General features: G+C 41.1%; 1 protein-coding gene across 3 annotated transcripts in view; it reads right to left on the bottom strand.

Moving 5' to 3' along the window:
• The window catches only part of LOC308621985 (nuclear autoantigen Sp-100-like), an 88,171-nt gene that overhangs the window by 18,494 nt on the left and 42,320 nt on the right, over window positions 1–27,357 (bottom strand). For 2 of the 3 annotated variants that reach the window (XM_081242961.1, XM_081242963.1), the window contains exons 2-11: window positions 25,194–25,356; window positions 23,852–24,020; window positions 21,575–21,658; window positions 20,174–20,236; window positions 17,182–17,331; window positions 14,328–14,474; window positions 13,525–13,608; window positions 9,384–9,437; window positions 8,701–8,766; window positions 3,805–3,858 (exon numbers count right to left, since the gene is read on the bottom strand). In XM_081242961.1, coding sequence (XP_081099087.1) covers window positions 3,805–3,858; window positions 8,701–8,766; window positions 9,384–9,437; window positions 13,525–13,608; window positions 14,328–14,474; window positions 17,182–17,331; window positions 20,174–20,236; window positions 21,575–21,658; window positions 23,852–24,020; window positions 25,194–25,356 — 1,034 coding nt within the window. The remainder of the gene's footprint in view (window positions 1–3,804; window positions 3,859–8,700; window positions 8,767–9,383; window positions 9,438–13,524; window positions 13,609–14,327; window positions 14,475–17,181; window positions 17,332–20,173; window positions 20,237–21,574; window positions 21,659–23,851; window positions 24,021–25,193; window positions 25,357–27,357) is intronic. The other variant, XM_081242962.1, reaches the window with a different exon arrangement.

Raw genomic sequence — 27,357 nt, 5'->3', positions numbered from 1 at the left:
TGAAATCTCTCCTACATGCCAACATGTAGATATCAGGAAGACATGAAGGGACCATCACCACCGATAGAACCACCACTATCGACACTATCATCAACATCACCAACAAATGACCAGGAAGGAGCTATTAGCAAGTAGGAGACCGTGATTCTCCAGAAGACAAGAGAGTGCATCAGGTTCTCCCAGCTTACTCACCTGATCACAGTGATGCCAAGGCTTGCCAGGTGTTATGAGGCAAGAGGCAGTCAATGACCTCCCAGTCAGAAAGACTGTGATCAGGCCACCCTCTGATAAGCTGTACCAGCTTCATCCTCTTGACTGGAGAAACCAGCTTGCTAGGGACAGATCCCTTCCGGTCTAATGCCCAGGCTCCTGGGAAGATGTTTGCCTTTCCATGCACACTGCTCTCCACACCTGCTGCCTACCCCTGACTCACCCATGAGGTCAGCAGGGCCGCTCATCTATGGTCAATCTGTATAGTCCTCTTGGGAGCCTGTGGTGTAGAGGCAGCCTCACCCTTACAATGAGATCTACAGAGAATCCTCATTAGCCAACAACATCGATTATTACGTCACTATCCATGACAAAGAACTAACTACGAAAAATTACCAACCTTCTAATTGTAGTTTGCTGACATTTCTGTATCCCTCCCTTTATTTTAATGTCTTTTTTTGGCTTTAAGTATACAATCATATATTTGGATTAAACTTTTCACAAACTGATAGAATTAATTTATTCATTTAAGTTACTATCCAACACATTCTTGGATGCATCAATATGCAGAAGCTTAACTATTTCTAATGCAGACTCTCTTCTTACCTGCCACACAGCAGGAGGAAAGAATTCCTTTGATGCTAGGAACTTTAACCTGGGGTAAGGACAGACGGAGGAGGAAATCATTCCAAGTGTTTGGGGTATGACACTGGTCTAACCTTGCAGAATTAGTACTTTTCTGTTTCATCATGGTGGAAGAATATGGAGGTTCCCATGTTGCATTTAGCACCTAAGGTTGCTTGATTGTGGGGCTGTGTCAACAAGTATATGTGTCACTGGGAACCATTGCTGTGACTGGACCCTGGGCTATGTTGCAAATGAGACCCTTGGCTCTTTGCCTCTGGGTGAAACTCAGAGTTTTTAAGAAAGGGAAGATCTGGGTGCACTTCTTTATTCTCTGGAAGCAGGGGTCACTGTGAATTATTCTGCCACATTATAGGACGAGCTATGGGAACTTCAGATGCAGCCAACAGAATTCTACCCAGTCTTTAGCATGAGCACAAGCTTGGCCAAAGTCTTTCAAAATCTTGGCCTCTCTGCGGAAGCCTTCTATAGCTCTGTTTTGGGGGATATCCCAAATCTGGTTTTTCCTTCCATTATGCCAAATTCCCATGCTACACCAGTAATGATGCTCAGTTTTGAAGTCTGTTTGTATATCTTCACCCAAAATGGGTCCCATGAAGGAAGACTGGGTTTTAGCAGTCATTAGTATAGATGTGGTCTGATTTTCCAGGAAAGAGAAGTCGTAGAAGTTTGAGAGTGTGAAATGGGTAAATCGAGCCGTGAAAATTGAAGTGGGATGAGGCCCACAAGGATGAGGTCTGGTAAATAGACCGTGTATAAAGAAGAGTCCTCAGTATTTGGAGATCAAAGAAAAACTGTAGAAAGTATTTTAATGATACTGGTAATAATATTTAGCCTATAAGTAGTAATGCTTATTAAATATAAGATATAGTTTTAAAAAAAGATATCGTAAACATCCTCACGTAAATGCTGAACAAATCATTCACATTATGTATTTAGGTGAAGGCAAGAAAGGAAATTTGAAAACAAATGATAAAGATCACAAGCTGATTCAGATTTAGCAACAAGATGGGAGGCTGAAGTAGAAAAATTTATATACATCTTATTTTACTGCCTTTAAAATACTTTCCAGGTTCTTTTTTCTCTATTTCTGCCAACACAATCCAACTCTATGGGTCTGCGTTTCTTACAAGGCTAACTAATCAAATTCCAGAGACCAGATTTTTAAAATGTAAGTCTTCATAACTAACAGAATTACAGAAAGAGGAGGGAAAGTCCCCTCAAGCCACAGCTGTAGAAGGAGAGAGAGCAGTCTGTACCACAAAACTAACAGGAAGAATTGATCTGGCAGTATTAAATTGAGAAATTCCATAAGAAGATAAGTCTTGTAAAATATGGAGACGTGTCTGTTTGTCACCATTACCAATTTGCTCTGTTCTCTGTAATATAAACGTGTCCTTGAAAGAGTTATTTGTAGGGGTCTTGTAATAACCCCCTCATTTGAAATTATTGCCACTTCTTATAAAGACAGTTTCTTCAGAAACTTAATTCTGATTGATTGTCTTGATCATTTGGGGGCCTGGCCATGATATTTTAAGTGACATTTAGATCCTTAAACTATATAGATGCTTGTAAGATTTTATATTGAATCAGAAGAAGATCCTTGGCATTCTGACTTCCTCATATGCAAATGGATAATAAAATGACCCTAGATTTCCTATTTAAATAAAGATTTTGAGAGTCTTGTCTCACTTAAATTTATTCCAGCTATTTTGTAATGGGAAAAAAAAGATATTCATAGAGAGAAACAAATGACTTCGGCATATACATTTTTTAAAGGTGTATGAAAATTCTTAGTAGAAGAACATTAAATAGGATGTGAATAAATGGGTATAAGTCTTTGTTCTCCCCAAATTAATCTGTAACTTCAACACATTTCTAATTAGAGCTTCCAATGAACTTGGGAAGGAAGTGGGGGAATCTTCTTGAGTTAATTTTAAAATTCACCCCCAGTGAATCATCAGTCTGGTGCTACTTCTGAGCTCTCCTTTATCTCCTGCAATTTTCTTGTAAAAGAAAAACTAATATATAGACAAGCAAAGACACTGTGTGATCAAAGTGGTGGTTGAAATCATAATGTAACAGTGTAAGGAATATTTTTAAAATTCTCACCTCACATATACACAAATAGGCAAAACTCACAGGGTTTTGGATGTAAATATTAAAAATGATAAGGTACTTCAAATATTCTAGAATCAAATATAGAACAGTATTTTTTAAATCTTCAGCTAGAAGCTGTTGTAAATATGATAGGACACCAAAGAACTAGAGAGGAAAAAACTAACAAATTTGATTCCTAAAAATGTATAACTTCTCTAGGATAAAATATTCCATTAACAAACCTAAAAGAAAAACAACAAATGGGACAAAATGTTAGGAACATATAGAATCAAGATTTAATGTACATGTATATCATATAAAGATTTCTATATTCATTCAGCATGGTAAGAAAAATACAAACACCACAACATGACTGAGCATTCCATGACAAAGAGTTCTATGAAGAAGAAAAACAAATGACCAATAACAAATGGAAAATACTCAACCACACTAAAAATGAAAATAGTGCATGTTAAAGCATCCCTTAAAAAGACTTTCTGTAGTTCAATTTAAAATGTTAAATATTTTAATTTTCGAGGTATGGTATAATAATTTTAAGAGAGAAAGTATGCATAGAATTATCCTATTTAGATAAATAAAACTACATTGCAAAATGTGTTAACACATGCATAGAAAAATTCTGGAAAGATATATAACAGTGTTTATAAGAAACATTTTAAAATCAGCATAAAAAGCAATGTGAAGATATGAGCATTTTGAAAAAATAGTTACTTTAAAAGGCATTAATTTTTTGTCTCATTAAAGGTATAGAAAATAATAATAAACTTTAGCATTAAAAAATAGTTGGTTTGTAACATGAAAATCGAGTAAATTCTTATGCACTCTTACTTCTGTTCTCACTGTGTTTTCCCAAAGTAGAATCGCTTCCAGTATCCGTGGTATCTAGAAAGTAACAGGTGGTGGTCAGAAACTAAAAATTTTGAAACTGTAAAAAACTGTAAAACTTTGAAAACTCTCTTCACTACTTATGTGCATCAGTTTCCTCATTTATGAAACAGGGATAACAACAGTTATGCTGTTCAGGTTTTAAATTTCTTATGAAGATTAAATAAGATCTTAGTTGCAAAAGCTAATGAGAAATCACTGTGTGAACCAGTAACATGCTAGAGAGCATCCTTCAAAACTATATGGTGAGTTTATGAATAGTTGTCTGAGGTCTTTTATTCCTGTCAGGGCAAAGGACCATTTATTTGTCTTTTGAGGCCTTTCCAAGGTTGTGACAAAGTGACACTATTATCTACCAGCAGAAGAGTACTTTTATTTCTTTGCTCCATGATACTGCCATTTTTACCAGTGTATTTCAACGACATCATCCATGTATAATCAACAGGACCCATTCTGTTAAACAGAATTCTTTTCTCCCTGCAGTTCCCCAATGGGTCAGTTCAAGCAAATGAAGAGGGGAATGGGATTCTGACATGGACTGGATGTACTCCTTGTCAAAGTATGTTTAGAGTCAAGTGCATCAGGAACTGGAGCTCTGATTTCAGACTCCTGACATTCTGCAGCACAGGCCCTGTGACCTTCACCTTCCATAACTGGCCCGCCCCCTGTTGTGAGCTGGTAAGAGTTCTCCTTGAACACCGATCACCTACCACAGCTCCCCCAGGGTCTGTGGTGTCTGCTGAACCACCCCTACCGTGACCTTGGGTGTCCTTACCCACCATGTCAATGCTTGGCTACTTTCAGTCCATGCTTCTTGGCTTCTAGACACACTTTTTGAAAAACACATGACACGGGAACATTTCTCAAGTCCTTGGAGCTCTGTTCCTAAGTTATGATTTGTAAAGAATTTTCATTTGCACCCCTCCCCTCACTTCTGACCAGCCACCTTTCATGGACTCCTACATCACAGGGTGACTCTGCTTCTGAGGTCGCTTTCTCTTTTGTTGCTTCTCACTGTCCTTGTCCCTTCCTTTTAATCTGCCTTTTCTCTTTTCCTCTTTGCCCAAAGTATGTATCTTTGTTTTTCTATTTTTTCTTTATATGTTTTTCCCATCCATCCATTAATGACGTTTTTATATACATTTGTACTTACTTTTACGTGACATTATTCTTTTCCAGAAATATTATTTATTACATTTATATGTATATGTATATACAAAATTCAATCATTAAAATAATTTTTATAGATATTCTCATATAAATACTATAAGAAACTAATTTTTACCAGACAAATTCCAAATGTTGGAATACAGAAAGTGGACTTTTTTTCTATTCATTCAACAAATGTGCTGAGCCTCTTTCATGTACCAGGTGATGAGGTGAGTGATGATGATGCATGAAGAGTGAATGTTTGTCAATCTTATGAGCAACCAGGGAACTGACACTTAATGAGTGAATACACTGAAACATGGAGAATGTTAGGACACAGATTGTACAGGATACTCTGGGGAGGCAGAAGGCAGGAGGAACTTGCAGAGTTTGAGATGAGGGACCTCTTCTGGAGGAGGTATCATGGAAGCAGTAGTTAACCAGATTAGGGAGAAAGGTGACTAAGATGATAGTCCCAAATGGATGGAGAAGCATGTGCAAAGGTCTGGATTCAGCAAATACAAGTAACCAAAAGGAGTTTAGTATGTCTGAACATAGAGTGAGAGAATGAGACGGAATCGTGAGAATGGAGAAAGAAGCAGGAGCCTCAGATATGGAGCTTTGGAGATCACATGAAGAAGAATTAACTTATTCCTAAAGAAAATTAAATGATATTTGGCTATTATGTAGGAAAGCAGCATGAACATAATAGCATTTTTGAAAGATCAATTTAGCTAAATCACTTAGAATATGTTTGGTGGGAACAGTATGAGAAGGAGGACAAATAAGGAGCCTGTGGACCTAGTTCAAGTGAGAAGTGATATAGCTATGGAAGAGAGTGCTGGCATGGGGATGGAAATAAATGGACAGGGTGGAGACACATAAAAGGAATGATTGATAGAGTTAGGTGACAGATGGGGTACATCAATTGAGGAGATGGCTGTGTCACAGATGACTCTGAGAGTTTCAACTTGAAAGAATGAGTCAGTTAATAAGTGGTTTAGAGATAGCAAACACTGGAGGAGTAGACGCTTTCTTTAGGGGGCAAGATGACGTGCTCAGTTTTAAAAGTGTTGAGTCTGAGAGACATCTAAGTGGAGAAGTCTAGAACCTTCAGGACCTTAGCCAGAGGCCTTTCTGACACTTGGATAATTGGGTTTGGAAGCTTAGAAGGCAGAGCTGGGCTGGAAATGTGTGTTTAGGAACCATTAGATTGTAGATGGTGATTGAAACCATAAGAGTACATGAAACCCCTTTGGTGAGGTACCCGGTAATCTGGGTGAGTTACAGGAGCCACTTTGATACCTGGGGACACCTTACCCTGAAAACTCACTGCTGGTGTGAACCACCCCTTGTGCCAATGTTGCTTTTGTCTCATGGTCATCTCAGATCCCACAATTTCTCCCTCTCTCTCCTTTCTTTCTTTTACACAGCCCCTTTCTCTCTCTACCATTTTTCTCTCATCTTTTAACCCTTTATCTAGGCAGTTATCTCTGTGCCTCATCTTTATTCCCCTCTGTTGATTGCTTCCTGTATGTATCTCATTTTGTCTAGTTTTTTATGCTTTTGTCTCTGGATCGAGTTTTACTGTTGAAGTAAATCCTCTTTATGTTGTCACGTCGCCTTCTGTTTTCTCTTGGCTTCAGTTTGTTTCTCTTAATCTTCTCTTGATCTTTTGGCTTACAACATTACAATCTTTGTGTTTATCTATATTCCCTTCAACCATATTTGGCTTCATCTCAGAGGTTACCACTTTCATTGTCACCATCTGCCTGCTCTTTTGACACTGACCACACTATTGACTATTATTACTTCTCTCAGTTCTCTATGAGCTTTCTACATCACAGGACTGTCCGTCAGTCACAGACTTTATTAAACTTCCTAGAGGTATCTTGAAAATTATCCATCTTCCTCTACAAAACTTCCCAATCTCGTGATAGTTGGATCTCATGTCCACTTAGAAAAACTTGACACTTACTCAGATATCTTTCAATTTGAAGAAACTTACTCAGATATCTTTTCAGCCTAATTTTTCAATTATTTCTCCTTGCATTATCCACTTAGCGTCACCTCCCTCCACCCAGAAGCTGAGCTCTTCTTTCTCTTTTGGCTCCTTCAAACCTGTTGAAAACAGTCCAAATCTGTGCACAGGCCTGTCTGTATATGAGTATGTGTATTTGGTGTGTGCATGTATGGCAATGTTTTGGGGGAGAGATAGGTAAAGAAGGAAGAGCTTTTCTTCTGTGCAGACACTAAAACAAAGATAACTGAGAACTAGTATCACAATTGGCTTTTCTATCACATGCTACTAGATTGGCATCTGTTCTGAGTCTCTTCCTCTGTTTATTTTTAGAGCTTTGAATCCACAGGACATTGAAGGGAAATAAGGAAACAGCAGACTGTAGGTGGCGACCAGGAAACAGACTCTGATGTGGTCATGCTGATCTATGTTCGAAGCTCAGATGGGCTGAAGAAAAATATACCTGTCCAATGACTACACCTCATATCCAACAGATTTTCTTTGTCTCTTTAAATCTAGCCACACCTCCTCCTCCTCCTTTTCTTCAATTTTCTGCCCATCTGTGAACTTCGCTGTCCCTGATTTCTCTTAACTTCTGTGTTGATTTCTCTCATTTCATCAGTTATACTCTTAATATCTGTTCCTTTTTATTCCTCTGTTCATCCTTTTTGGCATTATCCTTCTAGGTGTTCTGTATATCATACAACTGGTTCCATTCCTACCCTCTCTGTTTCTTTACGGTTTTTGCTTTTTCCCTCTCAATCTGAATATATATTTCAAAATCCACACCAATAATGGTGGTTATATACCCACCAATATATATACATATATATGTATATATGTGTGTATATGTATACACATACACACACACACACACACACACACATATATATATATATATATACACATATGTATTTATTATTGTTGCTAAATAAGTTTTCTTGCATCAGGCACTGATACATTCCCCTGTGAATATGCCAGGTCCCTCGTATCCCCTCTTTGGACTCTGATCATGTGACACAGCTCTTATCTTCCTGCCCGTTACATAAAATAGTCACCCTTTTTTACCCTTATACATTTGTACATCTATTTCCTCATCCTAAAATGAGGAAGCAAGAGTTAGCCTTCCTAAGTCTTAAAGATTTTGTGATAACAGAGTAAGATCTTATTTGCCAAAGGAATTTAAAATATCATGGTACAATCCAATTACAATGTGATGAATATCTGTCACAAACTATACTAAAGTTTGAGAATGGTTGATCTGTAGCTTTTATTTCTGTCTATAATTACACAGCAGGACCAGTTGTCTTTTGAGGCTTTTACGATTACAAATGACATTAATGTCAACCAGTATATCACTATAGAAATCTAGGATCTTAGTGTTAGCAGGCATGACAGTAAGTGTTTAAAAAGAGACCATCATTTTGGTGATTATTTCTGCTAAAATAGGAATATAAAATTACATACATTTAGTGAATATGAGTCATTCTATTAAACATGAATTTATAATAATTTCCTGCCTCTTTCCATTTTCTAAAATCCAAAAAGTAGTTCCCAGGATTAACTGGATACAAGGTAGTCAAGGTCTCAGAATCAAATGCACCAGGAAACAGTGTCTTTTCATTCCTGACATTCTGCAGGCCAAGGCTTGGCATCCTAATCTCCTTTACCTGACTCATTTCTTAGTTCCTGAGTCTCATCTTCCTTACTCAGTTCTGAAGTGTCACTGCTGATCCCTGCAGAAAGAAATGAAATTCCTTTACAGTCTCAGCCTGTGTCCTAGGACCTATACAGCATGGAGTTCTTTAAAAGGAAATCTGGAAAGGGGAAGCTTATGTAGAAGAGGTAGGAATATTCCTACCACCAGGCCCCCTACAGCTCCAGCTGACAACCCAGTCAAGGTTGCTCCAGGGACCACCCCCAAGGCCGGGACTGGACACAACTTTGTCATGGAAGGCACTCGCTTTGGTCACTATTCTTTACCCTTTCCTCTTGTCTGCACATACTTCTGCTTCCACTTTGTTTCTTATCCAGGGGGATCATGGAAGCAACATTTTCAAGATGTCCGAGCCTCCATCAGCTGGGCCCTCAGTGAGCACCCCTCCACCCGGGGAACCACTTTATCCTTTTATGTGAGTGAAGAATAAACTTGTACTGTACTTGTGACACTGAACTTCTTGAGGCTTACAAGTAACATCAATTAGCCCAGCTCACCTAATTCAAAATGTATAATGTGAATCATCTAAAATGCCAACAAATTTATCATTTTATTTTAAAGGATATTACCAAAAATTTGAATGAAGCTTTTGTAGCAAAGAAAGATATTTGTTACAGCAAGAGTTTTGATTGTTACGTCTTTTCCTATTGCTTATGCTGCAAATTGATGTGTTTTCAATATCCCAAGTATCTAGGAAGGAAAGGAAAATACAACCAGTAATCTATATCTAAAAGAGTAGTAAATCTTATGACTACTCACATTCTAGACAGGATTTGGACTATAAAGACACATGATGATCATTTCTGTCTCTTCCTGTCTAAAGGAAAGTGAGCACTACCAAATGGAGAAAAGACCCCCCCAGTCCTTTAGCCCTAATTGCAAAGTCAAAGAAGTTTTGAAAACCAATATTTTTTCATAGGTTTGTACTAACTAGTTTGGCAATGAATTTGGACTTCAGCTGCCATGAATCCAATAAAATATTTATCACAGTTGTTGTGAATTCACACAATTTGCTGCAGGAACACTAATACGGTATATTTGAGAATGAGATTCTGTCCCAGACCCTAATGGAGTGTTTTATAACAAATAGGATATACACCACACTGTCTTTCTAAAATAATAAAACATTATTATCTTACATCTGGCTTTAAAGATTTTGAATAAACGATTATGAATATTTGCTAAGAGTCCAGGTTGTTAGTTCTGACTCTTCCAATAATTGTCCATATGTGATGTGTAAAGATCCCTAAATGTTTTATGTGCTGGAGTTTCCTCATCTGTGAAATGAGGGAACAACAGTTTTCTGACCTACCTTTTTAGGTTGTTGTAAACATAAAATGATACCTTATTTGTGAAGATGTTTTCAAATATCACTATACAGGCCAATGTCATGTTGCAGGTAATGCTGGGTTCCTACCTGGCTCTGCCTTTTACTCTCCATGTGAGTTCATAAAAGACCCTCAAACATTACCAACTCCAGTTTCCTCATCTATAAACCTGGGATAACCTGGTTACCCTAACTCCCTGTTAAGGTTTTTGTAAAAACAAAGGGAAGCTTTATTTATAAAAACCCTATGAGAAATCACCATGTAAGCCAATGATTTAACTATAATTGGGGTTTGATAGTATTTGGTCTTAAGCTATTTTTCCATCAATAATTTAATAGAAGCACAAATTATTCTGTGAAGTCTTTCTAAGTTGGGGACTTATGACAATATTAACAACAAATAGAGGAATGCTGTGCTTAGTATGCTCCATAGAATAAAAGCATGCTGAGGAATAAGTACACTATTTCCACTCTTTAGCATTAATAGATACTATAGTGGGTAGTAAAAGGTATAATTTTACTAGCATATTTTTGCTACATTTTCAATATATCAATTGACTGGGCTCATCCAGTTAAACAACAGTTTATATACAATGCCTTCTTGCCTCCTTCCACTTCCCAACAGGGCCAGAAAAGTTAAATGTGGGAAGTGATATCCTAGAAAGAATCAAATCAAGACACGTGGAGAATGCTCAGAATAAGATTCATCAAGAAAACAGAGCTCTGGATTTACACTCAGGATATTTGCTGTCCATGGCTGCAATCCTTATCTTCCTACATGAGCCATCTGGGATCGTGAGCAGGTGGCTTCTTTGGCCCCTCCTCCCTCACTTGATTCTAAAAAGTCAAGGTTATTGGTCACTGCACAAAGGAACAGGATTCTCGAGGGGTTTGGGCGTGTGACCAAGGAACCCATTCAGCAGGAAATTCCCTCATAAGAAAACTTGCAAAAGTCTTGAAAAGCCATGCGAGGCATGACCTGCACCCAGGCCACTCGGGGCTGCCTTTCTAAGTCATCTGCTGTGGGATAGATTAGTGATGTTCCATTCCCTGTTCCCAGAGCAGGGACAATTCAAATGCAAGGGGCAACTTTCCTCTGCTTGAACCTTACCATCCTTCCCTTCTCTCTCTTCTACTTCTGACCCCTTCTGTTGTCTTTTCAAACTTCCTTCATCTGCTGTTTCTCATGTAGGGTACCTTGGAAACCTTGTGTTCAGGACCTTGTGTGAGCCTCCTCTCCTCACCTCCTCCCACCCCCTGCCAACCTGGTGCCCTCCTGAACTATTTGCAAGCCTGGGAAATAATCTTCTCACGTGTCTGAGCCGTAGATGTGTTTTAGGACTATCCTCTAGAGCGGTCTTCCTACTAGTACTAAGGCAAAAGTGTTCCCTAAAAACTGCAACAAATCTACATTTTACTTTGATAGATCTAGTGAGCAATTAGATTGAGTGTGTTATTTAAAATATTGCTCTTTTGTAGCACCAAGATCAGGTAACATTTTATTTCTTCTTAGGACTGTTCCTAGTGTGTTTCCATAAATAGGTATGTTTCTGATATTGTCTAGGTCTAAAAAGTAGAAAGGGACAAAAATTCACCAACTTGTACACTACAGAGACACAGATCTTACGGCAACTCAGGCTACCCATAGGATTGAGGAAATAACATTTTTGTTTGTTTGTTTTTTGTGGGTTTTTTTTTTGTTTGTTTGTTTTTGTGGTATGCGGGCTTCTCACTGTTGTGGCCTCTCCCGTTGCGGAGCACAGGCTCCGGACGCGCAGGCTCAGCGGCCATGGCTCACGGGCCCAGCTGCTCCACGGCATGTGGGATCTTCCTGGTCCAGGGCATGAACCCATGTCCCCCGCATCGGCAGGCGGACTCTCAACCACTGCGCCACCAGGGAGGCCCGAGGAAATAACATTTTGATAATCATTTCGAGCTTCAATTTTACAAGAAAATAATGCAGAATCCAGGACGCTAGCCTTGTTATTCCCTTCAGTCTCCCATGAGACTTTGTAGAGACCTTGAAACATTTATGTTATTGTGTTTCCTCATCTAGAAGCAAGGGTTACAATGTCCATCCTGCTTGGCCCTTAAGGTTGTTGTAAGATATTGTTTGCAAAGGTCCTTTGAAAAATCACTGTATATGCCATGACTTGCTGAAGAATTCTGTCAAAAACAATCCTTTGGGTTTCAGAATGCCATATATGAGGTCTTTATTTCTGCTAACACTAGGTAGCTGGACAAGTTATGACATGATTCAAGTTGGTGATCAGATGATAATATGACCTTCCAATAAAGGAATACAGCCCACCCTTGAACAATATGGGTTTGAACTGCACAGGTCCACTTAAACTCAGATTTTTTTCCATACTAAATACTACAGCAGGACTTCGCTGGTGGCGCAGTGGTGGAGAATCTGCCTGCCAATGCAGGGAACAAGGGTTCGATCCCTGGTCTGGGAAGATCCCACATGCTGCAGAGCAACTAAGCCCGTGTGCCACAACTACTGAGCCTGCGTGCCACAACTAGTGAAGCCCACATGCCTAGAGCCCGTGTTCCACAACTAGAGAAAGCCCCTGCTCAGCAACAAAGATGCAACACAGCCAAAAAAAAAAAAAAAAAAAAGAAAGAAAAAGAAATTAAATACTATAGCACTAAATGATCCACAGTTGGTGGAATTCATGGATGCGACCTGTGTGTATGGAGGGCTGACTCTTAAGTTATAGGCAGATTTTTGACTGCACTGGAGGTTGGTGCCCTTAACCCACGCATTGCCAACTGTATTTAGCTTTTTGTTCTTTGTAGAAATCACCGCATAAATCTACCACTTCATTGGCATAGCAACTAGTAGTTTTTTTTTTTTGGCTGCACGCAGGCTCTCTCTAGTTGCGACGAGTGTGGGCTACTCTTTGTTGCGGTGCACGGGCCTCTCATTGCGGTGGCTTCTCTTGTTGTGGAGCACGGGCTCTAGGCACACGGGCTCAGTAGTTGTGGCACGTGGGCTCAGTAGTTGTGGCATGCGGGCTCTAGAGCGCAGGCTCAGCAGCTGTGGCGCACGGGCTTAGTTACTCCGCAGCATGTGGGATCTTCCCGGCCCAGGGCTCAAACCCATGTCCCCTGAACTGGCAGGCGGATTCATAACCACCAGGGAAACCCGCAGCTAGTAGTTTTAAACACACTCATTACTTTGCTGGCCTATTTCTACTATATAATCAATATAGGGTACATATATTGATGAATGGGACCCAATAGTTAAGAGGCCTCATCCTCAGATATAGATTTCATATCTCTCTGCATTTCCCATAAAAGTCCAGTAAAATAAAGACAGAGAATAGGATTCCAGAGTAAACTGGAACCATGCTACAGAAGGGGCTCCGAATAAGATGCTCAGGAAACAGTGGCTCTAGTTCAGATTCCTGCAGCCTAGGCCTTGCTCTCCCACTTCCTTACCAGATTCCTTTCTCAGTGCTGATGTGGAGGGTTCTGGGGACTCGTCTCCATCACTGGATTCTGTGGAGTCCTCACTGCTGATCACTGCATAGAGGAACAAAACCACTTAGGATCTCAGGGTGGAGCCCACACAGCAGGAAACCCCAGAATGAGAGCACTAGGAAGATCTAGAAGCTAAGTTAACTCAAGGCACCGTGGCCTGTGCTTGAATGTGTGTGACCTGCAGGTTTCTCCAGGTCCTGCCCAAAAAGTAATGATATTCACAGAGGGCAGCTTTGCCCGTTCTGCCAACACTGTACTTCCCTCACCCCCATTCTACCTCTTACCACCACCCTCAGTCTACCTCTGACCCTCTACTTCATTCTACCTCTTTCTTTCATTCTTATTTTATTTCTTCACCTTCCTCTTGGCTTGGCCCATTTTCCCTAATTATGCCTGTCTTTCTGGGGATGGTATCTCTTTATACCTCGCTTTGTCTTCGTGTGTTTCTTTTCCATCTCCTCTCTTGAATACCCTGGTCTCTGATTTTTTCCCTTTTCTTTATCTTGTACCCCCGTACTTTCCTCTCTTGCTTTAGAAATTGTCTCTTGGACATCAATACTTATTATCTACCCCTTTTGTCTTTTGATATTTTTCCAGTTCCTGGGGAGTCCCTTCTGCTAAACTCACTGCACAGGGCACTGGCTCCCTCCCCTTCCTGCCTCTGTCCACGGCCACCTGGACTGGCTGGATGTACCCTGATGACCTGCCCCAGCCTCTTTCCCTGTTCCTGCGATTCCTGCTCCACACTGTGTCAGCCTTACCTATTACATCAGGTGCCTGGTTACAGTCAGTCCTTGCTTGGGTTTGCCATTCAACTTCGGTGTTAAAAAATGGCTTTTCCTTCTTTATATCCACCAGAAGGACAGAACAGGAATTGACTTGAAATCCATGGTTGGGTAGGTTTGCTTCTGGATCAAATTGTAATGAATGAAGAATTTTAATTTGTCACTCCAAAAGGGAGTAAGCACTGTTCATTAGCATTAACAGCCTTCTCCTTGTAATTCCACTGCAGGAGGGAGGCTTCACCCCGACCCTTCTCCTTCCTGCTGTTCAACTCTGTCCCTTTCTTTGTGTCTCTCTCAACTCTCAGGTTTTTATTTTATCTTTGTTTTTACTTTCTCTTCACTTACTTTTCTCATCTTTTGATGATTTGTTTTTTTGCTTTTCAAAAATAAAAATCATAATTGCAGTATAACCCATAGATAAAAATGCATAAATCATAAATTTTAAATTATCACAGAACAAGCATATCTGGGTAGCCATCACTTTGGTCAAGTAATAGGAGATTACTAACACTCCAGAAACCTCTTAGTGATGCCCCCACTAACTGTCCAGATGTATCTTGCTCAAGTTAACCACCACTCTGACACTTTTAATACCACAGATGATTGATTTTGCTAGTTTGAAATTTATACAAATTTATATAAGTGGAATCATTCACTCTTGCTCTCTCTCTCTGTCCCTCTGACTTTTCAAGGGCAGGGGTGGATTTGGCTTCTTTAGTCAACATGTGTGTGATAGTCATCTGTATCCATTTTGTATATTTATCTTCACCACTATATAATATTCCTTTATAGAAATTATCCATTAAAAAATAAAACCATAAAATATCCATTTTTGCTGGCTCAAGCTTTAGACTACTATGAATAACGCTATGATGAACATTCTTTTGTATGTGTTTTGATGAAGATAATATGCATTTCTGTTGATCTGTTGAGGAATGTAACTGCTGAGTCATAGGCTATGTGTAAAGTTAGGATTGACAGAAGTGACAAAACCATGGTTGGCTTAATCCACTAAGTTTTGGGACTATTTTTTTTATACAGCAATAGATAACTGATACAGCTTCCAAATAGAGATGTCCATCAGATCTTTGAATACAGATCTTCAAGCACTTGGAGGAATGAGTCTAGAGGTCAGGTCTGGCTGGAGATGTACATCTAGGAATCAATAGATGATGGGTGGTACTGAAACCATGGGGAGGGTGAGATGCCTGAGGAGAGGCCTATTTTTATCTGAGGCGGTTACAGGGCTATTTTGATCATTGCAGATACCTTACCTTTCTCAATGGTATTAGGAACAGCCCCTTGTGTCTTCTTTTTTGATGACTGTCTCCTCAAATGGGGCAATGTCTTGACTTGTCTGCTCTCTCTGTTTGGCCCACTCTCTACCAATTTTTAGTTCATTGTCCTTTAAATTATTCTCTTTGTGCCTCTCCTACCCCCTTTTTTCTATTTATTGGTATTCTTTTTCATCTGTATCTTTCTCTATTCATCTCTTTTCCTCTACATTTGTAATCACTGTCCCCAGGGTCCAGCAGGGTCTAGGACCAGGCAAAGGAGGTGCCTAGGGCACAAGAAGGTGCCAAGGGTAAGATAATCCTTATACGTGCCCCAGGGTCTCACCCTAGACCTGACCCTGCTGTCCCGTACCTGCTTTTTCAATGTATCCATTCTCTGTTATGTTTCCTACTTTCTCCTACTCTATCCCTGTTTCTTAATTATTATTATGACCTGCGTATGTCTCCTCTATATCAATTTTGTCTTTCTATATATTTTCCTCATTTAAGCATTCAAATCATCACCAAAGTTCTCCCTGTGTGCCATTGTCCAACAAACTCATCCCTCTACCTGCCACTTCCTTCTAAAAGGCCCTTCACCTGGGCTTCCTTACTTGTAAATCTGACCTGCAACATCTTACATGATTTACGTTTCTGTTGTAACCTCTGAAAAGGAAGTTGCAACTTATTTCTTTTCATCAGCTCCACAACATGGCATTATTTTGATTCCATGTCAATTTATCTAAAATCTATCTCACTCTTGTACTTCGTTATTTGGTGCTCCACAGTCCACCTTTTCCTATTCTTCCTCTTTGCATTCTCTTCCCAGGGACACTCCATCCACTAAAGAGCTCAGCTCTCCTTCTCCCTTGCAACTTACACCTGCTAAAATCAGCCAGAGGTTGTGGAGAAGGCTGTGTGTCTTGGACAGTGTTAGGATTGGGAAGGGGTGTATTAGTATGGGAGAACAAAGGAGAGCTTTTACTCTCATAGAAAAACAAAGATGTAATTAGAAAATTGGTAAGTAATTATTTTCTTCCCCATAAAGCAATGGGCTGGGTGTCTCCTTTCTTGCATCACCATTATTTGGCTGGATAGGTACTTGTTTGCAGGACTCTGAAGATAAAAAAGACCACAGAGACTTGCTTTGCCCTGTTTCTATTTTCTTGCATTTCATCCAACTTCTCTTTCCTTCTTATGTTTCTACTTATAGCCTGTCTGCATATATTGCCAGCTTCACCCCGTGAAAGTGCTGTACTTCATTGATTCTGGAGCCGATCTCTCCCTGACTCGTTCGACTTTTGTTTCTGTCTCTCTTCCTCGGTGGGGCTCTGCAACTCTTCTCCTTCTGTCTCTTAGTTTTTCCTTTCTCAGTTTCTTCCTCCAGGTCTCTCCCATCAATATATCGGGCCCCCCGTTCCTGCCTTCTGTGTGTCTGTGTGATTTTCCCCTTCTTTGTTAATAGATGTCTCCTTGAGTGCTGCATTACTTCCTTCTCTGCCACTAGTCAGGACCTCTTGGTCATTCCACACTCACGCAAGCCCAGCCAGTCTTACCTGCTGCTTCAGACTCTTGGGCACATTGTTCATTTGCTTGCTGGCTTTCTAGTGCATCATTCTGGTCACTGGTTGTATCTTTCCTCTTTGCATTTATCTGTTCTGTTTCACAGAGGTGATCCGAGAGTCCCTTTTCAGGTGAGGTCGTACCTAAATCGTTTTGATTCATCAATACTTTGTTTTCCTCCAGCATCAATCAGCGTCCAACAGGAAAATACAAACCACTTTAAGCTTTTAAAGCAGAGGAAATTTAATCCAGGGATTGGTTACACGGTGGATGGAAGAGCAGAGAAGGTCAAGTGGAAGAATGCAGCAACCTGAAGCACAGTCAACAGGAAGCTATGGGAGGGACGGAGGGTGGGCTCAGGGGCTGAGGTCACTGGGTAGGCGGAAGCTGGACCATGGCTGGCCTGCCTGGTGGAAGGCGGAGTCAAGGCTGAGTTGCAGCCACTCCTAGAATTGCTACTGGAGATAGTGATGGGGCAACACCTGGCTTCTCCCTTATTCCCACTCTCTTGCTAGTGTCTCCCACATTAGGAACCCAGCAGGGAGCCAGCAGCAAGGGGAGCTGGCAAGCAAGTCCGCAGGGGCCAGTGGCCAGAGAGAGAGAGGGAAGAACAGAGCAGGGGAGGGTAAGGAATGAGGCCCTGGGTAAACCACCCAGGACCAGCACACACGCCCTGCCCCAGTAGCAAACCTCCTCTGCTCATTATTGATTCCATCGACCCATCCCACTCTGTTCCCACCGGCCTCAATAATGTATGAATACATAGGCATATTTTTCAGTGCAGTGTGGATTTTTCTCATTTAGTGCTTTTCTAAACAAAGTAATTTACATAAAGCATGATTTAAAATTATTTCCCAAGGTTTTAATATAGAACGTGGGCCCTGGTGCATGCTTTGTGCCACATCCTGGTGGGCATGAGACACAGCCCTTCCTGTCCCTGTGCATGTCACAGCCAGCCGTACTTGTTGGGTCACACTCTTGGACACTTATTGGTGGCCTGTTGTGTATCATTTGGGCCCTAGGTTGAAGTTTCTCTCTTTATATTCATTGCTTTCCATCACTGAGATGCTCTGGGATTCCACTTCCTGGCAGGGTTGCCCCCAGACCACACTGTGAGTTTTAAAGAATTTCATTGCCTCCTCCCTCCACCCCCCACCCCCCGCCACACACACACACACACACACACGTAGAATCTCTTCTCTCTGCTCCTTACTTGTCGCAGTTCCATCCACTCACCCCTTTCTGTTCCCACCAGCTGTACTAATAGATGAATGGCTAATATGTATTCATACATTTTGGGGTATTTTAAAATGTTAACTTTCTGAATAAGTGTGATTTGGTAAAAGTATAACTGTATTTTCAGGAATCACTCTGAAAGTTTTTTCTTTTCTAAAAATATATTACTAATTTAGAACATTCTTTCTTAAATAACACAGCTCGACTGGAAGCTACATAATAAGAGCCTTGCATATTGTGGGAAGTTCCCTGAGACTCTTCTATGTTCTTTAATTCCTAAGGAGAGTCATGGAATAAAGATTTATAATTTATTATAGACTAGTGTGCTCTAAGCATGGGGAAATTGTGACCCTCAATTTATCTTCCTGGGCCAGAAGTTGGTATTACTTTTATCACTGCTTTTCCAGTCTGGGGAATCAGTAAATCCAATGGACATCTGTGAGAGAAGAAAATCCCAAAGTTTACTATAATGGTTAAAAGCTTAGACTCTGGCACCAGATACAAATAATGATGATAATTAAATGTAGTAATAATAACAAATGCATGGAACACTGATGAACCCACAGGCATGACTGTGAATGCTTTACATGATATGACTTGTTTAAAATCCAGCACCCTCTGAAGTAGGTACTATTATCATGTCCTTTTTAGAGATGTTGAAACTGAGGGACAAAAAGGGGTAGTCACTTCCCTAAGATCGCAAGGCAGAATTTGAAGCTAGGCCATGGGCACCTGAATTCCTGCTGTGACACTATTCACAGCAGAGTTCAATCCCAATTCTCAGTTGGGTAAACTTGTGCAAATAACCAAACTCTCTAAGCTGATTCTTTTTCCTCTGAAAAACAAGGGTAATATATACCTCATTTTCAGGTTTGGGGGAGGATTAAATAAACTATTAGCTGCATCAATATACCGTATACTGCGATCGGAAAATCAAATCATTATGACTAATGTTTTAGATTAACAATATATTTTTTGTACCAGTAGTTTTTACTCAGGATCAAACACGTGCTGAATACGTAGTATCAGTCATTCTGGGTAATGCATTGTCATCCTTGTTCCATTTCATAGCCTCATGACAACCTGCCAGATAGGCACGATGATCCCTACATTACAGATGAGAACACTGAGACTCAGGGAAATAATATTTTAAATAATAACACTATTAGGAGTGTTATGGGCTAATGGAGGTCAAGCGTTGTCAGCAGTGGTTATTGGTTGCTAAAGTACCAAAGGTTTCTTTCGGACGCCTGCCTGGTGTTTGGAGGGCAGCTCCGGGCCTCTGCTCCAGGGATGGAGGGAGAGGGTTTGCACGGGAGGCAATTGGTGTCCATGGCCCTGGGTGAGGGACCCGGCAGGGGAGGTACCCTGTCCCCTGAGGAACGCTCATCACCTGCTCCCCTGCCACTGTGGCTGCAGCACTGGCCACTGCTGCACATGACGTCAAAGCACTGAGGTCGCTGCCTGATCAAGCAGGACAGAGCAGAAAACTGTGAAGCCAGGCACCTGGGCAAAAGGTCCAGGCCCAGAGCCTTCAGGCACTAACAGCAAGTGCGTTTAAGGAGCGTGGAAGGAGCGACTCTCCCAGGCAACTCAGAGTACGAAGACTCTGCTATCTAAATCCTCGGAGAAATGGCAGATGCAAAGACTGACAATTTTTTGGTACAAAGCAGCAGCCACTCCACCCCCAGCACAGTCCAGAATGGGACACAAGCAGCAAAGGATCATAGAACAGAGTCAAGAACAAACCATCGTAAGAAGAGGACTCTCTGCAACACCACGTCCGGCCTTGACATGAGTTTTCCCAAGTTCCTAGGGGGGAAAATTAAAAATTTATCTCAGATATTGAAGTATGGGCTGTACCAACCTCCCCTAATCCCTTTTTTATAGATAAGAAGTTTAAGACCCCCTGCAGATATCAATACAGAGACCATCTGGACCTGGTGGATCTCATCCAACTCTTGTAGTCACACTCCAGTCCATAGACTGGAAGACAGGTCAGCGGCACCCTGGCTGAGAGTGCCTCGGCCAGGCCATCTCACTGGGTGACCTCCACCAGCCATTCAGTAACTAGTGATGGCTTATCTTGACTCCCACGGTCATAGTGAACTTGCCTTTGTCCCCAGAGCTGCCCCTGACTGGTGGCCTTCCCTTACTTCCTGCAAAGTCCGGCTGCCTCTTCCCCACTCCCTCGTACTCCACCCCCTCCCTGTGCAGGTCTTGTTGGCTTTTCCATGAGGATTCAGTGTCTGATTCTCTTCCACTTTCTCCAGCCCTTGGGATTCTTTTTCAGTCTCTTTCCCTCTTTATATGTTTCCCTATTTTTTTTTTCATGGTTCTATCTTTTCCATTAGGTTACCAGGTAGTATCCAGGGTTGCAAACACAGGCTCTGGGTTCAGAATGCCTGGGCCCATCCTTGCTCATTGACCCCAGGACAACTATTTACATGGTCTCTCTAGATTTCAGCTTCCTTATCTGCAAAATGGGCACATACGTGATAACATCATCCAATGGCACTAATCCCACAGCTGCCAGAATAAATGTTCAATCAAGTGAGCTGGTAATAACTTGGTTGTTTGTGTTGTGTCCCTGACCCCTTTCTCCTTTCATTTCTTCTTTTTCTTCCTCTCTGTCTCTCAAATACCCACATCCTCTCCTCCACGTCTCTACCACTTCCTCGCTTCTGTCTCTATATGACTGCCTTTCTCCTCGAATATTCCTGCTCTTGAACAATATCCCCCACGTTTAAATCGGTCTCTTCTTCTGCCATCATCAAGGGTCTCCTCTTTGACGTTGACCTTGGGCCCATAGTCCTTAGCCCTTCACACCTTTACACTGATCTTCTCCTACAGGAGTCTTTCTAAGTCACAATTACTTCCAGGTAGTCATTCTCTTTAAATCTGGTTACTGACACCCTGGGTTCCTCTTCCTTTGTCTTGGTATTTGGGCCAACAATCTCTTGTCACAGCTACTTCTCCAGCACTCAGCCTCTGGTTAGATGCTCATATAGACACCCCTTGCCACCTTCTCCGTGGTCCTTCAACATTTCTTCCCTGATTCTCAGTGTTTGCTCAGGACTCGGGCTCCCACCTCCCCTTCTTCTTTTCCTCTTAGCAGATGGGAATCGCTTTTGTATTTGTCTCAATCACCTTGCTCAAGGCTTAGTGGGAGAGTAGGCCTCTCCTCCTTCTCTTCTCCATTGCTTTCTTCATGATTAGTTTTCTCCTGGATTACTGAAGAGAAGGACAGAGAAGAAGACAATTAGAGATCTCCACCAGAGACCAGGAACATCATCTCAAAATTACAAATTTAGGAATTCCTAGCCCTCGGGTCACTCAGAGCTCAGTGGGTCCCAATCTTCATAGTAAAGTTCCCCCGTCATCCTTGGACAGAAGAGAAACCCCAACAAGGGAACTGTTACGTTCCACACACAGAACTGAGCCACTTGTATGTTAGGATAAAGGAGTCGTGGAAACATCCTGATCCTGTCAGTTACGTAAAATAAACCTCACATCGTGGGGAAAGCACATGTCAAGATAAATAAGGAAAGTGAAATGTGTTTACTGAACTGTTCAAACTGTAAGGAAGAAACAGAGATTTCCTCTGGAGAAGGGGTAGGATCCTAGAGAGATCCGTGTGTATAAAAGGGAAAGCCCAAGAGCTATATAGATGGGACTAGGGGCTTCCCTGGTAGTCCAGTGGTTAAGACTCTGAGCTCCCAGTGCAGGGGGCCCGGGTTCCCATCCCCGGTCAGGGAACTAGATCCACATGCTGCAACTAAGAACCTGCATTCTACAACTAAAAGAGCCCATGTGCTGCCTCGAAGATCCAGCGTGCTGCAACTAAGATCTGGTGCAGCCAAATAAATAAATAAATATTAAAAAGAAATAAAATAAAGATGGGACTAGATAAGACGAGGGTTGGGCTTAATTGTGTTGGGGAGGATGAGCGGTTCCAAAAGAGACCAAGCAGAGGGGGTGATGCGTGTGGTGGGGTTACTAGACAGGGTTCCCATAGTGGCCCAGATCCCACAAAGGAGGACACTCTGAAGCCGCAAGCAGGGAGTGCCTGTTGCAGCACTACAGGACGTCCCCACGACTCCGGGACCAGGGACCCAGGAGGCTGCCCCATCGAGGAGGGGCCAGGACAGCAGCCCAGGGCCCCTGCAGCTAGGTGACCCAGCAAGCATAGGAGGAACGAAATAAACCAGGGAGCCTAGGGGGTGGGTCCCTGCCAGGAGTCCAGGTAGGAGACACCAGGGGAGGCAGTGGAGCCCTGGCTGCCCCAGAGCTGATGGCAGGAACACCTCCTGGGACAGTGCCTTCTAGAGGGTGAGACGGACGGGACTGTGAGAGCCATGGCTGCTTTGTCTTCCCCAGGACATGGGCTTCAAGCCTCAGCAAAACCAGCTGGAAGGTACGAGGAGAACAATGGCCCAAAGCCCAGAAGAGTTGAAGGAGGCCTGTGGGCAGGCACTGGGGGCTTTAGCACATGAGATGGAGGTGGGGACCTGGCAATAGGAGAGATGTCACGCCCTGGTCACAGTCCCCAGCCTCTAACTTTGGCTGCTGACCCGAGCTCTGGGGGACAGTGGAGTCCAGGAGGTGGCAGCAGCAACCTCCCCCAGGGGCAGGTGGACGGCGGCCAGTGTAGGTGGGAGTCGCCCCAGCATTTAAAAAGTATAAACTATGCGTTCTCAGGAAAAAGTCAAGAGTTAGTTTCAGATAGCACCAAAAATAGTCCCTGGAAGAGAAGAGCTTCTGTGATTATTTGAGGAGAAAAAGTTAAAAACCATTTTTCCTTTAAGGGCAGATTTGATATTGAGTTAATTTTCTTGCTCATTACTATGGAAATCTGATGAAAGTGGCCTTTCTTCCGTGTTACTAAGCCAACCCTGGGTTTAGGGCTTAACATGACCTGTGACTGATAAATTACACGTGGACTGGGATCTATGGACTATTCTTGGGTCTTCCTTCAATGTGGTGATTCTTGTAACTCGGCTTGTCCCTCTAGGGGTCCCTAAAAGTTATGATTCTGGAGTTGTTGGGATACTGACTCCCACTGATCTGGTGTTGCCAAGCCAGGATAGATCCTGCACCCACAGCTAAGCTTGAGATGGGTAGTAGTGAACTCGGTGGACTGCTGTGTAGACCAGTGCTGCCCTGTCATTTGTCCTTCTATCTAAATTGGATGCCACTGTGGCTCTGGTTGTCCTGTGAGTCTAAATGCCTAGTTAAGCAGAGCTCCAGGTTGGTGTTGTACTGTAGCCATTATAACATGAGCTTCAGTAAGGCTCATGGTACGTGTTTTGTTAACTGTTATATCCCCACTACCCAGCACCATGTATGGCTCGTGGTATAAGCTCAATATATACTTGTTGAACAAAATTGGCCTTAACATCAAAAGGTAGATAACAAGCTAATTACCCTTTATGAAGCTTTCATAAATGTGATTTAAATCAGGATATTCCTGCCGGTTGACCTCGCTGAACACAGCTTCCAGAAGCAGCAAGTCAAATGTCTTCTCCAGCTCACTGAGAACATTGTAAACCACTCTTGATACAGGGACCAGGTTTCTACAAGAAGCTTGACAGTCCTAAAAAATATTGAATGGAGAAAATATAAATACAGACTTCCACGTTACAGAAGAGCCCTAGAAAGAGATTTTATGGTTAATGTATTCCAATTTCCATACATATGTATATTTTCACATAAAGCTTTAGAATGTCTGTGTATTTGTATGGTTACTAAGTGGAACAGTAAATTATTTCTCCTTTGTATGGCTACTAAGTGGAACAGTAAATCCTTTCTCCTTAGAAATCCCCATTTACCCTCATTTATATTAGATTTAAGAAGGAACAATTCTGAAGAATAAAATTGGGTTCAAAGTTAACGGATATGTAGGCTTCTCAGAGCTTGGTCAAATGTTTTAGGAATAGACTTGGCAGGTGACGAGCAGCTATTCTGTTGACTGGACAACACCTGCCCCTTCACCAAGGCTGACTTGGCCTGGAAGAGCTCAAGGAAGGCAGGTGACAGTTTCCCCTTTTGTGAACTTGACCACAGGGAAAGCATATTTGTAGGGCAAGGAGAAGACTTGCATCTCTGTAGCTCCAACAACACCTATTGCTAAAATTAACCGAAATTCCAAGACTCCAGAAATAGCATAAATAAAATAAGTAAATAAGTAAATAAATGGAAAAAAAAGACACCCCCCCAAAAACCATTGGAGAAAGAATGGCAAGCATATACCCCCAAATTTGTCCTAACAGGACATCAATTCCCTGTGGGTTTTAATGTTCTCAGATCTAACTATTTAAATTGAAGTTCATTGAAAAGAAATGCTGTGTCAATTATTATTTCATTAAATCATCTCATTTAAATTATTCATCAATTCATTAAAATTCTTTTAATTCTTAGTTTATGCTCTACTGTGTGCATTCCTACAAGGAATTAACATCTGTGGAGCACACCTGCTTCAGATGCAGCCTGTCTCCAGTGTTACTCACCTTGATGCCTGTCGTCACCATGAGCACCATCCCTTCAGTTAGAAGCAGGACTGTCTCCAGTGATGCCTGTTTCTACTCTCCCTCTCCTTTTTTACCTTATCACAATACTTGAACAATTGCAAAAATACTTGAAAAGGTCTTCTTCTCATAGGACACTCCTCAGTTAGCTACTTGTGCCCTTACTTCTGTGTTCAGGTTATCGAAGCATAACTTAGTATGGGGCTAGTTTACCAGATTGTGACATAATAAACTTCACTTACTTCATACATTCTATTGGTGATGAGTTCACGGTCACGAAGACCCTCAAGGAAAGGAAATGTCGTTTTTATTGCAGTTGAAATCTCCACTTTATGTCTTTTGAAGTGCCTGGATACAGTCTCAAAGATAAGCCTGTCATCTGTGTTCTGATTTTCTGTGGATATCCTAGGGAGGAAGAATACCATGTGAAAACGGTCATCAATATTCCAAGACGCTTGTGGAGGGTGTAACATTTTATATGTAAAGGATAGGTTGTGAAGAACTAACATATATAAAATAAGTGGTTTCAGTAGAGACCAGAATAAATGGAATTGAAACAACAAACAATGATATAATTGAAGAAAGTGAGGAGGTTAAGAAAGACTGAAGCACAGGACTGAAAAAGTCCATTCCAGTCTGTCCCAATCAAAACCATTGTAAAGATATTTCCCCTTATCTGGTATATTTTTTAATTAAAAAAATTTAAAATTTGTACAAAATCAAGGTGGAATAAACAGAGGAATGAAAACAATGGAATAAAAAATTCTAACCTTGAAAAATGTTTCTTAATTAATAACTAAGAGAAAATAAAACAAGATGTCCCCTCCTCTGATCTATAACTGTTAAGAGAAATACCATCTTGTATTATAAAACTAGTTCATAAATGATAAGATGTGGTTAAGAGTATGATATGGATAAACTGAGAAATTCACAAGACTATCAGTCATTTCTTCTGGGACTTCTACTTTGTGTTAATATAAATCTTTTTGTGTTATTGTTTTATATAGTGAATCTTTCTAGACATCTGAATTTCAGAAATTGCTGCTATTTTCTGTGATAGTAATTTTAAACCTGAGCCTTTAATTCTGGTTCTTAGGTGATTATTTTATTGCTCTGATAATGTTTTAATCAACATTTTGTATTCATAAAAGTTATGAAGAGATTAGGATTCTTTGTCAAACCAGAAGAAAATTATTCACTTACCAGTACCCAAAACCATCAAAGAAATGTCACATAATTTTGTTGAATTCTGCATAAAGAAGTTTCTGATTAAAAACTGCAGATTGAAGAGGATCATTTGTCTTCTCTTTTATTATCTCCCCTCCCCCCCCACTAAAATGCTAATGAAGAGACTGGATTCACAATGACGAGGAGAATGTCGGGGGCAATGAGCAGATGAGAGATTACTACCGAAATCTATAAGACAAAAACTGGTCAGAGGATCGCTAATTACTATTGTAGGTGGAGGATGCTCCCAGAGGTCAGAGAAGCAACCAGTGTGCCCTGCAGCACCTGGAGAAGCAGTGGAGATCACAAGGGAGACAAGGTGCTGAAAACTGTTGTGTTATTTGAAAAATGAAGAACAGAACAACACACCCTTTACCCCTCAACTTGCCTCCTGACCACTTGTGCCCAGGCAGCCTCTCAGAGGGAAACATTGCTGTCCTTTCTGTCACCATATGTTAATTTTGCCTGTTCCTGGATTCCATATACGTGAAAATAATACAACACATGTGCTTTGTGTCTGACTTCTTTTGCTCATCATCCATGTTGTTGGATGAACAGAAATTTGTTCTTTTTTATTGTTGAAGGTATTCCATTGTGTGGACCTACCACAATCCATTTATTCATTTTCCTGTTTATGGACACTTGGGTGAATTCTAGTTTGGGACTAGTTTGAATAAAGCTGTTGTTCTTGTACAAGTTTTTTAGTGGCAAGATGTTTTAATTTCTCTTGTGTAAATAACTAGGAGTGGAATTGTTGGGTCATTGTGTAGGAATATGTTTAATGGTTTTAGAACCTGTCAAACTGTACTTCAAAGTCTATGTTTGACCCATGTTAGTCTATAATGTATAATGTGATATCCCATATAGTTTTAATTTGTATTTCTTTAATGATTGATAATATTGAGCACACTTCTGTATGCTTATTGGCAATTCATAATCTCCTTTTGTGAAGTGTCTTTTCAAGTTTTTGGCCCATTTATATTATTAGATTGTCATTTATTATTTACTGATGTGTAGGAGTTTGTATATATTATGGAAAGAAGTGTTTTGTTTAATATACATATTATGAATATTTTTTCCCATTCTGTGGTTTGCCTTTCATTTTCTTGACCATGTCTTTTGACATGGTTAAGCTATCATTTTTTTCTTCCCTGGCTAATAACTTCAGTGTACTATTTA

This window comes from Mesoplodon bidens, assembly GCF_964165515.1.
Source record: "Mesoplodon bidens genome assembly, chromosome: 8".
NCBI classification, from domain to species: Eukaryota; Metazoa; Chordata; class Mammalia; order Artiodactyla; family Ziphiidae; genus Mesoplodon; species Mesoplodon bidens.
The sequence above is the reverse complement of the archived record's forward strand: the minus strand, read 5'-3'. Positions and strand labels throughout refer to the sequence as shown.